General features: G+C 40.9%; 1 protein-coding gene across 2 annotated transcripts in view; it reads left to right on the top strand.

Moving 5' to 3' along the window:
• Positions 1-8,741, top strand: part of PPM1L (protein phosphatase, Mg2+/Mn2+ dependent 1L) — a 267,713-nt gene extending 258,972 nt beyond the window's left edge. For both annotated transcript variants that reach the window (XM_056565077.1, XM_056565078.1), the window contains exon 4: positions 7,918-8,741. In XM_056565077.1, coding sequence (XP_056421052.1) covers positions 7,918-8,264 — 347 coding nt within the window. In that variant the 3' untranslated portion in view covers positions 8,265-8,741. The remainder of the gene's footprint in view (positions 1-7,917) is intronic.
• Positions 8,742-12,555: the final 3,814 nt, after the last annotated feature.

Genomic DNA, 12,555 nt, shown 5'->3' with positions numbered 1-12,555 from the left:
GCTGGCCATATACATTAGATAAACGTTAGCCTAAACTGCAGTGGGACTGGCCATTCCACTAATGTGTGTGGGGGCCATCTGACTCTTTCCCATTGTGTATGGGTGGGTTCACACCACGATTTTGCTATGCGGTTTCATAAAAAAAAAAAGTATGCAACCGTACAGAAAACCGCGCCCATAGACTTCCCATTCAAAACCGTATGCACCATAATGTATACGGTTGTCTCCATTTTTCAAACCATACGGTTTTTGACTTTTTTTTTGGGACAGAAAATCGTGGCCTACCATGGTTTTTGGTCCGGGTGAAAAACCGTATTAAACCGCATACGTTTTTTTAACATGGGAGTCAATGGGAACCGTATGTGCGTACGGTTCTATACGGTTTTCGACTTTGCACAGATTTTTTTCTTGGAATTTCAAACCAGTGAAACTTTATTCATAATGGAGTGAAAAGTTAAAAACTTATACTTTTTTTTCTTAAAAAACGGATGCAACCGGACATCATTTTTCAAACCGTATACAAATAAAAATTTGTACACACGTTTTGATACAGTTTAGTCAGGTTTTAAGGAATCCGTTTTTTAAAATCAAAAACCTGATACGGGAACTGTATTGCAAAAACATGGTGTGCACCCCGCCTATGAGCAGCTCAGTATGTATCTGAAGTGTATAACCAGCTTACATTGTGCTGCACAGTTTTTTTTTTTTAAAGGGTATACAAAGGTAACTGTATTGGAAAGAACTGACTGGCGTGCTTTAGTATACAATCAGGCATTACAAAAAAAGAACAAAACAAATGGCCAGTATTCAGTTTTGAAGGTCTATCGTCGCATGTTGGGAATGTGATATGACATTTGTGCCGAGTGTAGCCCCATAATGTGGTATAAATAGAGCCTTATGCATTGGTATATCATAAAAAATAACATTTATTGACATCGAGAGATTTTGTATGTGGCTAACTTGTATTAACATGTTGCGATTGACACATGCGGATGGAACTAAGCCCATAATACAGTGGCCAAAGGGTGCATATTTTGCTGGTAAGATAGCATTTTTGACTGCGAAATAGTATAGATATTGGCCAGTGTGGTAAGGTGTGGCTTTATCAGCGTGATTCATCCACAGCATGGTAAAGCACCTTCTATCCCAATGCATTATGAGCTTAGCCACCCCATGCAGAAGGTTTGCAGCAGATAGAGACTGGTCCTGCCAAAAAAAAAATAAAGCAATTGGCATGATTGAGTCCTTCAAACTGATCCTACTATATAGATCTAAACTGACAACAACCATTGAAACCCAAGTAGACCTCTTCATAATCTAAAGAAGTGGTCTTCATAGAAGAGTTGCAACAAAGCTGATAAGAGACTCTTTTGTTCTAATAAACACAAGGAGTTTGGTGGTAACTCACTGAGCAAGTACTCTCTGGGGTAGAGGTGGGGGAGGATAGTGGGACGGAGATGCTGGACAGTCAGGCAGTTAGCTGGGTTACAGTTAGAAAACGGGGTAGAGGGAAAAGTGTCAGGGAGGCTAGTCCTGATTTGGCACACCCCAACAAGTTTGCCCGGTTGGCAGTTGAGGGGGATGCCATTTCAGAGCTAGCAGTACTGCAGCAGGACTCTGCCTCTGACCGCCAGGGGGGTGTCTGCTCCAGTAAGGAGGAGTGCAGGGCAAGCCAGACAGGTACTGGTAGTGGGGGACTCAATTATTAGGGAGACGGACAGGGCAATCTGTCACAAAGACCGGGATCGCCAAACAGTGTGTTGTCCTGGCGCTCGAGTTCGGCACATCGCGGATCAGGTTGACAGGTTGCTGGGTGGGGCTGGAGAGGACCCAGCAGTCATGGTACATATTGGCACCAATGACAAAGTAAGAGGTAGGTGGAGTGGATATTTTCTGAAATATTACCTGTACCACGAGCCACCCCAGAGAGGCAGCGGGAGATTAGGGAGGTAAACAAGTGGATCAGAAGCTGGTGTAGGAAAGAGGGGTTTGGGTTCATGGAGAACTGGGCCAACTTCGCTGTTGGTACCGGCTCTACCATAGGGACGCAAGGATAGGGGATAAGATGCCTGATCGCGGGGGTCCCGCCGCTTGGGACCCCCGTGATCTTGCACGCAGAACCCAGTTTGAATCAGTCCCCGGAGCGTGTTCGTTCCGGGTCTGATTACTGGCGATCACGGGGACGAAGCATTGTGATGTCACGGCTCCGCCCCCATGTGACATCATGCTCCACTCCCTCAATGCAAGCCTATGGGAGGGGGCATGACAGCTGTCATGCCCCCTCCCATAGGCTTGCATTGAGGGGGCGGAGCGTGACATCAACATTCAGGGTTATAGTCAGGGTTATAGTCTATTCGGGAAGGATCGGACAAAACGGAAAGGGGGAGGAGATTTTCTTTATGCAAAGTCCAGTCTGAAGGCTGCACTGCGGGAGGATATACGGGAGGCAAACGATAATGTGGAGTCATTATGGGTAGAAATATATGGAGATAAAAAAAAAAAATTCTGATGGGGGTTTGCTATAAGCCACCAAACATAATGGAAGAACCAGAAGATCAATTACTGAGGCAAATGAACAAAGCAGCTAATCAGAATGAGGTGATAATAATGGGGGACTTTAACTATCCTGATATAAACTGGGAGACTGAAACCAGTGAATTTCATAAAGGAAACAGGTTTCTGACTATAGCTAAAGACAATTATCTGTCCCAAATGGTGCAGGGCCCGACCAGAGGGGGCTCCCTACTGGACTTAATATTAACCTGATAGAGTAACTAATGTGCAGGTAGAAGGACACCTAGGAAATAGTGATCATAATATAATACATTATAATACAATACATATTGTTCTTCAGTAAGAGAATCTCTTGAGGGACCACAAAAACAATGAAGTTTAGGAAGGCAAAGTTTGATCAACTCAGAGAAGCCCTTAACAATATAAAATGGGATATTGTCCTCAAAAAACAAGAATACTGACGCTAAATGGGAGACTTTTAAAAATATTTAAAATTCTCACTGTAAGATGTATATACCTTATGGGAATAAAAGGGTAAGGAATAAAAGAAAACCAAGATGGATAAAAAATGTTAAGGGGGCAGTAAATGACAAAAATAAAGCATTTAAACTACTAAAACAGGACGGCAGTGAAGAAGCATTAAAAAGCTATAGAGAAAAATGTAAAATATGCAAAAAAAAAAAAAAACTGATAAAAGCCGCAATAATAGAGACAGAAAGACTCATTGCCAAAGAGAGTAAAACTAACCCCAAAATGTTCTTTAACTATATAAATAGCAAAAAGGTCAAAAATGAAAGTGTAGGCCCTTTAAAAAAATGATGAGGAAGAAATTATAGACGGTGATCAAGAAAAAGCAAATATATTAAACAAATTCCACTGTATTCACCGAGGAAAATGAAATGCCAGGTGAAATAAAGCAAGATATGGTACAGGTAACCTGTCTAACCCAGGAAGAAGTACAGGTCACCTGTCTAACCCACGAAGAAGTACAGGTCATCTGTCTAAACCAGGAAGAAGTACAGTGCCACCTACAAAAAATAAAAATAGACAAGGTCCAGATGGCATTCACCCCCGAGTTCTAAAGGAATTAAGTAATGTAATAGACAGACCCCTATTTTTAATATTCTGTGACTCTATAGTAACAGGGACTGTTCCCCAGGACTGGCGCATAGCAAATGTGGTGCCAATATTTAAAAAGGGGTCAAAAGGTGACCCCGGGAATTATAGGCCTGTTAGTTTAACCTCCGTTGTATGTAAATTGTTTGAGGGTTTCCTAAGAGATTCTATTTTGGAGTATCTTGATAAAAATAAATGCATGACCCCATATCAGCATGGCTTTATGAGGGATCGGTCCTGTCAAACTAACCTAATCCGCTTTTATGAGGAGGTGAGCTCCAGACAATTGCTGGATGTCATATATCTTGATTTTTTTTTCCACAACATTTGATACGGTGCCACATAAAAGGTTGGTGCTTAAAATGAGAAGGATCAGGCTGGGGGAGAATGTGTGTAAGTGGGTAAGTAACTGGCTCAGTGATAGGAAACTGGGTGGTTATTAATGGTACTTATTCTGATTGGGTGACTTACTAGTGGGGTACCACACGGGTCAGTGTTGGGTCCTGTCCTATTTAATATATTTATTATTGACCTTGTAGAGGGGTTGAATAGTAAATTAGCAATCTTTGCAGATGATACTAAACTCTATAAAGCAGTAAACACTATAGAGGACAGTGCACTGTTACAAATGGATCTGGATAGTTTGGAGGTTTGGGCTGGGAAGTGGCAGATGAGGTTCAACACTGATAAATGTAAGGTAATGCACATGGGGAGGAAAAATCCGGGCTGGGATTATGTATTAAATGGGAGAACACGTAGGACGACTGATGTGGAAAAGGAGTTTTAGTTAACAGTAAATTTAGCTGTAGTGACCAGTGTCGGGCAGCTGTGGCGAAGGCAAATAAAATCAAGGGGTGCATCAATAGGGGCATAGATGCCCATGACAAGGAAATAATTCTACCGCTGTACAAATCACTAGTCAGACCACACATAGAATACTGTGTACAGTACTGGGCACCAGTGTACAAGAAAGATAAAGTGGAGCTGAAGAGGGTTCAAAGACGGGCAACCAGAGTAATACGGGGAATGGGAGGACTACAGTACCCAGAAAGATTATCAGAATTAGGCTTATTTAGTTTAGAAAAAAGAAAGCTTAGGGGCGACCTAATAACTGTGTATAAATATATCAGGGGACCCTACAGAGATCTCTCCCATGATCTATTTATACCCAGGACTGTATCTATAACAAGGGAGCGTCCTCTACGTCTTGAGGAAAAAAGGTTTCTACACCAGCACAGACGGGGGTTCTTTACTGTAAGAGCAATGAGACTGGGGAATTCTCTGCCTGAGGAGGTGGTCATGGTGAACTCTGTTAAAGAGTTCAAAAGGGGCTGGATGCATTTTGGGAGAATAATAACATTGCTGGTTATATATACTAGATTTATAGGGACAGAAGGTTGATCCAAAGATTTATTCTGACTTCCATATTTGGAGTCGGGAAGGAATTTTTACCTCTAGTATGAGGGTTTTTTCCCTTCTTCTGGATCAACTCAGTAGGGAATCATTAGGGTTATAGGTTGAACTTGATGGACTCTGGTCTTTTTTCAACCTTATGAACTATGTAACGATGTAATAATATCAGCAGCATGTTGTACTGGGGAGTCAAATAAAAAAAAATAGCTCAAACAAGAGTCTAGTTGTCTGGACACAGGGCCATCAGGAAGGGGTTTTATCTGTACTAAATCAATTTTGCAATAGGACCTTGACCTCAAACATGCTGCCAAGGTCATAGTGCGTTATCCGCAGCAAAAAGAAGAAAAATTAGTTCTGCAACAGATGGCATGTCCTCAATAGAACCCTGATCTCAACATCATTGAGTCTGTCAGATATTACTTACAGGGACAAGAAAGACAGCTAAAGTCTATGAAAACCTGGACAAGTTCTCGAAGATTTTGGAATAACCTACCAGTCAATTTCTAAATAATACAGCAAGGCAGTTTACAGGGAGAATGGATTCCATTACGGTGAAACCTCTTTAAGAAGACTACACAAAATTGCACTGAAAAGCGCAAAGAAAATAGGCACTGTGCATAATATATGGCGAGCCAAAAAAATCTATCATATAAATGGGGTCTGGATAAGAAGGTGGTCTTCTCAAAGAGGTGGTCTTTTGGAGAGGTTTACTGTATGCTTAAATAGTTATAATTTATTTTTGCTCCGCAATAGAGAGAGATTATGCATAGGTATTATAGATTAAAAAAATAAAAAATAAAAAGTTTAACTATACTAAATAGACTGTAGTTGGAGAAAGAATGTGACTGAAAATCATAGATAAACTCCGAAATAACCGCATCTAGCTCCCATATGTATACAGTATCATAGATACGGTAATTCTCAAGACCTTCATTGTCCTCAGGTCCTGCATTTAGCTTTATTGAAGGCTTGCAATAAATGTATGAAAATACATAAAATGTATTTATTGCTCAAATAACTGAGCAAACAATCCTCACATCCATTTGATTCTGCAAACCTCATACGCAGTTAAGAATGACCTGAAAAGCAGCGTGCACACAATGATGTGGAGTGTACGTGATGTTCTCATTGATTCCCTGTGATTAGTCCCTGGAGAATTAGGAGGCATCACAGAGATTTCTCTACCGGTATGTGCTGTGATCAGCATAACATTCCGCCTCGGCTCATAGTGAACTGCTGTTTGCTACGCAGACGTGAGAGCAGGTCACCTAATCTATAGTTAACTCATATCTAATAGATATAGAAACGTTTTAGATTTATAGGGGATAAGATGTCTGATTGCGGGGGGGCGTCCTGCCACTGTGGACCTCCTCGATCTCCCTGCTGCACCTAGTGTTTTTTATAAGCGTCAAGTGAACCGCCGGAGGCTCATGATGTCACGGACATGCCCCCTCAATGCAAGTCTATGGACTTGCATTGAGGGGGCATGCCCCCGCATTGCCAGTCATCTGCCCTCATCGCCAGCCATCCGGCACAGAGTGAGGGGGCATGGCCCCACATCGCCAGTCATCTGCCCTCATCGCGAGCCATCCGGCACAGAGCGAGGGGGCATGGCCCCACATCGCCAGTCATCCGGCACGGAGCGAAGTTTACTCCGTGCACTGGATGTCTGGGGTGCCGCAATCGAGATCGTGGGGGTCCCCAGTGGCAGGACCCCCGCGATCAGACATCTTATCCCCTATCCTTTGACTAGGGGATAAGATGTCTAGGGGCAGAGTACCCCTTTAAGCCCAGAAATAAACTTCTAAAATCGTTGCACTCAAAGCATATAAAACATTCACTTGCTTTAGCTTGTATTTAAATGGTATATTACACTTTTTAGTAAGTAGAAGTTAATAGAATGAGCTCAGACGTTGGAATGACATTATAATTGAAAATAAAAATAAAGGCATATTTGCCATACTCGTTCCTTCGGGGCTCCCCCTGTTATGACCTCCAGCTCCCCGCAAGTCATGCTCTCTGCTACTTCCAAGTAGGATCCAGCACAGGGAGCTGGAATCACATGGGTGTGAGGCGAGGTGTGATTCTTATTTTTTTTATTACTAGGAAAACAGGAATTTGTTAATAAGCACAGGGAAACAGGATATGGTCTGCCTCAAGACCTTATCTGGCCCTAGGTAAGTCAACTTTCAAGGTCAAACAAACAAAAATTCACACAGGACGGTATCACAGTGATACGGTTCTGTTTGAACCATATAGTTACATCTGAGACCATATAACCATTCATTATCAACTTCCCTATACCCTTCCACACATTAAATTAGGTAAGGGTAAGTATCGGTTAGGTAGCGATAGCCTCTAGTGGGTGGAGAATAGGGATGGGCACCTGTACCCTTACCCCCACCCCTATTGTTATTTTATTGGTGATTTAATTCTATTTAATGTTATCATTATTACATTTGTTTGTCATTTGATGTACTTGTATCGTCATTTACTGTAAATACTATACCGTATATTTTTGTAATATTTTACTGTAGCAGTAAAAGTTACGTTTTATCTTATTGGGCCTCATTGGTATTTTTGTTTCTGTTTGTTCATTCATTTCTAGGAGAAATAACACAGGGACAGTGCAATTCTCCAGAATTGTTATTTCATAGGAAAGGGGCAGTACAAGGTTAAGCAAAATCTGGCACAATAGGCATTTTGCACCTTGGAGGAGGGCCATATCGTATGTGGGCTGGTGGGGTTTATGTGCCAAGGCTGCTTTTCAGTCCTAGTCTGACCCTGTATACAACATTAGGTGTAATTCCAATCTGGAATGTAATTGCCATTGTGTTGCTATTAAATAACAGTGTCATTGTTTTTGCTTCCCAGGTGGTTTCATCAGCTTCAATGGCTCCTGGAGAGTTCAAGGAATCTTGGCAATGTCCCGTTCTTTAGGGGACTATCCCTTAAAAAATCTGAACGTCATCATATCAGACCCTGATATCCTGAGCTTTGACCTCGACAAGCTGCAGCCAGAATTCATGATCCTGGCATCTGATGGGTTATGGGACGCTTTCAGCAATGAAGAAGCCGTCCGGTTCATTAAAGAACGCCTGGATGAACCTCACTTTGGAGCCAAAAGCATTGTGTTACAATCCTTCTATAGGGGATGTCCTGATAACATAACAGTCATGGTAGTAAAGTTCAGGAATGGTAGTAGAACAGATGAACAATAAGGTATTTACTAATGTACAGATGGACTTCAGGCAAACTATTTTATTTTAACCAAGTAGAAAAATGTGGAAACATTATTAAGATTGCCCCATGACTTCATATCCGTGTCCTAAACCACATGGACCCATGCAGCTAATGTATCCATCAACTGTAAATTTATGAACGCACAGAAAGTATATATGACCCCAACATTGTTACATCCCTAACAAGCAACTATCTGTATTAAAAAAAAAGTGTTACCCCTCCAAAGGCGTTGTTACTGGGTGGAGGTGAGAACGTGTCATGCTGCATCATACAAGATATGAGAATCATGCCACACTGTCAATGAATAAACCAAGTGTTCACTTTTACCAACCATTTGTCTAACGTATATCCAGGGAAAGGCCTGGCCAAACATTGTGAAAAAGTTGTAAAGATGTATTAATATTATAATGATGTCACCTATGAGTTGCTTTGTCTTTAAAAAACATTTTAAAGTTTACCTGCTGAACTATTTGCCTACATATCTTCTATGGTCCATTCTGATTATAAGGACATAAGGAGGAAGACACCATACGTTGGTATTTGAAAACTTGGATGACATGTAATAAAGTGTCCACAACACAAATGACAAAATTTTGTGTTTTATCGCAACTGGATTATTACTATTTTAGCTATTTGCTCTAAGAACAACTGTACAGCATAGACCTATTTACATATGCTATAACATATTGGGTATTTTGAAATTCAGTCCCCAAACACTGCAGTCTATATGAATTTGAAGCATACACTGACCACATTCAGGGACAAAACTGTGGGACAAAAGTACTACCCTATGTCATAAGCAAAGATGTCTTACTCCTGGGATAAGCTGCCTGATCATCTTGTATTGGTCATCATAGTCAAGGTTGGGAATATTTACTGAAACCACAATGAGTTGCGGATAACGTTACCTTCAATGCATTGTGTGTCATTTTCATTTTAAGCAATTCAATACTATTTTAGTCGTGCCAAGATTTATGTTTACAATCAGCATTTATTCCCATTAACACGTTTTCCCCTGGGAAATAAAGAAAGTGAAATGTACCGGCTGTCTAAAAAAAAAAGCTTAGGGTTACATACATTTTATATAAGCCTGTATAAGAGTAGAAATGGTCACTAAACTTTCAACTTACATCAATATCAGAAACTGCCTCTTTCTCAACTTATCAGGCCTCTTTCCGCGTCTCTCATCCCCCTAAACTCATTTACTCTGAAAACAACTGCTAAAAATACAAGGGGGGACAAAAGCTGCAGAATGAGACAGAGACAAACAGGTAAGCTGATGAATGATCTGCTAAGTCTTCTCTCCTACTTCTACTGCTTAGTACTGCTCTATAATGTTCTTAATGTTGCTGCTGCTCCTAAGGCTGTGCTATAGAGATAAAAGGTAGTGTCCAACCACTAGCTTAGTGACAGGGCCGGACCACCAAGGTAATTTGTCTCTGAAAAGATTTCTATTGAGCTTATGGATATAGATGTATATGTGTGTTCATGATATACACATGAAAAGCCGACATGTACACAAACCATGGAGTCCAGAAAAGATTATTGTAGCACCAACAAAACATCATTATAGAAGGGAATCCTTGGATTAGATGTACTGAAAAATGGTATAGAACATACACACTTCACTATACAGATACAATTTAAGTAGATGAAATATTAACAAATATAATCAGTAAAAGATCTTTCTGAACTTTATCACTTCTAAACTAAAAGCAATAAGAACAACACGTACAGGGAAATGTAATGACGGATGGATAGCACACTGATAATTCTGTCCTTTTATCAATACAGTAATGGGGTAATAAGTCACAATGTAAAATATCTGAAGGAAGAAGAATTATATTTCTGTTGTCTAGTAGCAAAGCCAGGTTTCATTGCTCTAGTAGACAAATGTATTGAAATGCTAAGTGTATAATCATTATGGGGGAAGGAAAACATATATTTTGTCCGTAATGGATCAATGAGTCAATCCCGAGATCATCTACATTGTAAGAACGTTATTTGATAAATCTAACATGAAATAAGCTTCCACTTCCAGGCCTAACAAAAGAGATTCTAGTGATTGTTTCTTTTATTTATATATTATTTGGCAGAAAAAAAATCGACTTTTATAAAATATTTGATCATTCAGCATGCAGAATCTGATGGTCAGGTCAGCTACTACAGGGATTTATGAAACCTGGAGAATGGGAAAAAGCAAAGCAGCTGAATAAAGCAATCGTTTAAAATCAGGTTTGAAAAATATAACATTGCATTTAATTGGTTAATGAAGCAACTACTCCACTTTCCCCTACACCAGAAATAATTTTCCCATTTAAGTATTCCTTCTGAATAAAACAATCAGTGCTCAGAGATAGGTGGTCTCTTATGCTTGGTAGCTGACACAACCATTGTGTACTGCCAAGGGGGTCAGTAGTGTTCTCAGTATTTGATACCTTGTGGTCAGAGGAACATTTGGCATACTATGGCTCATTAAAGGGGTTGTTCCAGGATCTAAAATAACGCTTTACTCCCTGGCAGCCTCCTGGCTTTGTGCTGACATACCCTGATAGTTTGCTCCCCAACTGAAGCGGGCAGGCCTTTAACTAGCAGGTGGGGTTGGGCCATTTACTACATTTATTTAGCTGGACTCAATAGTGCAGGAAGTGACGGAAAGTAATGACTAGCTTACCACGTTTGGGGCACAAAAGTCACTGGGACTCGTTGCAGTGCGCCTCAGTATATTTCAGCATCCTTTTTTTGGCAGGATGCCAATGTATAGCTAGGGTGTACTGCATTTACATAGTGTTCACCTAGCCTAATCCATAAACAAATTAGTATAGTTATCTTCTAGTTACCAAATCATTGAGCATTTAGTGCCTTGAGATCAGTGGATCAGCCAGCATTTGGTGTTCAGGTACTAGTGAAGTACTGTATTCCTCTATAGGGCTGTTTGATGACCAAACAAAGTTATATTAGGGTTCGTCCACATTACAGACATTCCGCTACTGGAATCCCACTTGCAATGGGATTTTTCTGCTCTGTTCAGACTGCATGGCCGCAGCGGAATTTTGCCGGCAGAAAGTACATCCGCCTAAAAAATGAACATGTTCATTCTTTGGGGGAAACTGCATTGCCATCTATGAGAAAGCACATGTCCACGGGCCTATCACCAACTGTTTCATCCAGTGGAACTCTGCCGGCTGAATGTCCGCAGTGTGAACAAGCACTAAAAGGGGAATTCTAGTACTTGTATTGCAGATTGTCTGAGTGGTGCCAGGACTGGACTACTACTTAGAAAGATGGAGTAGATTTAAGCAGAATTTGAGGCTTTCAGTGGCTTGCTGTGTATGAAAGATCCCCACCATTTTAGTTTAATTTACTGTCAGTGCTCCTAGCTGGGGGCACCACTGTGAAAAGAACGAGTTAATGTACTAGCATACACTGACCGACTTTTCAAGATCTTGGTGCAGTAGACATGTAGGAAAAACCATATGCTGTAACGTGCAGTCATGTATTTTACCTGTGCATTAGTCAGCCAAGGCATTTATTTCTTTTTATATAGCTGTTTATTTTAATAGAGCAACAAGAAGAAACAAAAAGTACCGGAGCACTCACATAATGGACCTGTGTCCCGAGGCAGGAAAGTCGGTTTCAATCCCGGTCTTCCATAGCGGGGAGGCGGTAGATGGTACAGGGGGAGTATCAGACGCCGGCCACCAGGTGGGCGGCGTCTGATACTCCCCCCGTACCATCTACCGGATCCCGCTATGGAAGACCGGGATTGAAACCGACTTTCCTGCCTCGGGACACAGGTCCATTATGTGAGTGCTCCGGTACTTTCTGTTTCTACTTGTTGCTATATTGAACATACACTTATGCATACGAGAGCACCACAAGACAGTCAGGTTGGTTCCCTCTAGTCCGTTCAGGTAGTTGCTGGATAAGCTATTAGTGACACCTGTTTATCGACTCTGCTCCCTATGCATATTTGGGTACATTTTTTGCTTAGTCAGACCTTTTTCCTTCTTTTTCTGGATCAATGTTTATTTTAATAGGTTTTTAACAGTTTTACAGAGGAGGAGAAAAAAAGTGACATTCAGAAAGCGTATAAGCGTCATAATTAAATCACACAAGAAAAAGTTCAAATAAGAAAAACAAAAAAGAAAAGAAACCAGTGGGTAATTCCAGGTTAATATTTCTGACAGGTCTGTAATCTTGTGTTCTAGGTCACATACAGAATTCCATAAACAGTGACTTATAACATTACACATATATTCCTTACAA

Source organism: Hyla sarda, chromosome 3, assembly GCF_029499605.1.
Source record: "Hyla sarda isolate aHylSar1 chromosome 3, aHylSar1.hap1, whole genome shotgun sequence".
Taxonomy (NCBI): domain Eukaryota; kingdom Metazoa; phylum Chordata; class Amphibia; order Anura; family Hylidae; genus Hyla; species Hyla sarda.
This window is presented reverse-complemented; position numbering and strand designations above follow the sequence as displayed.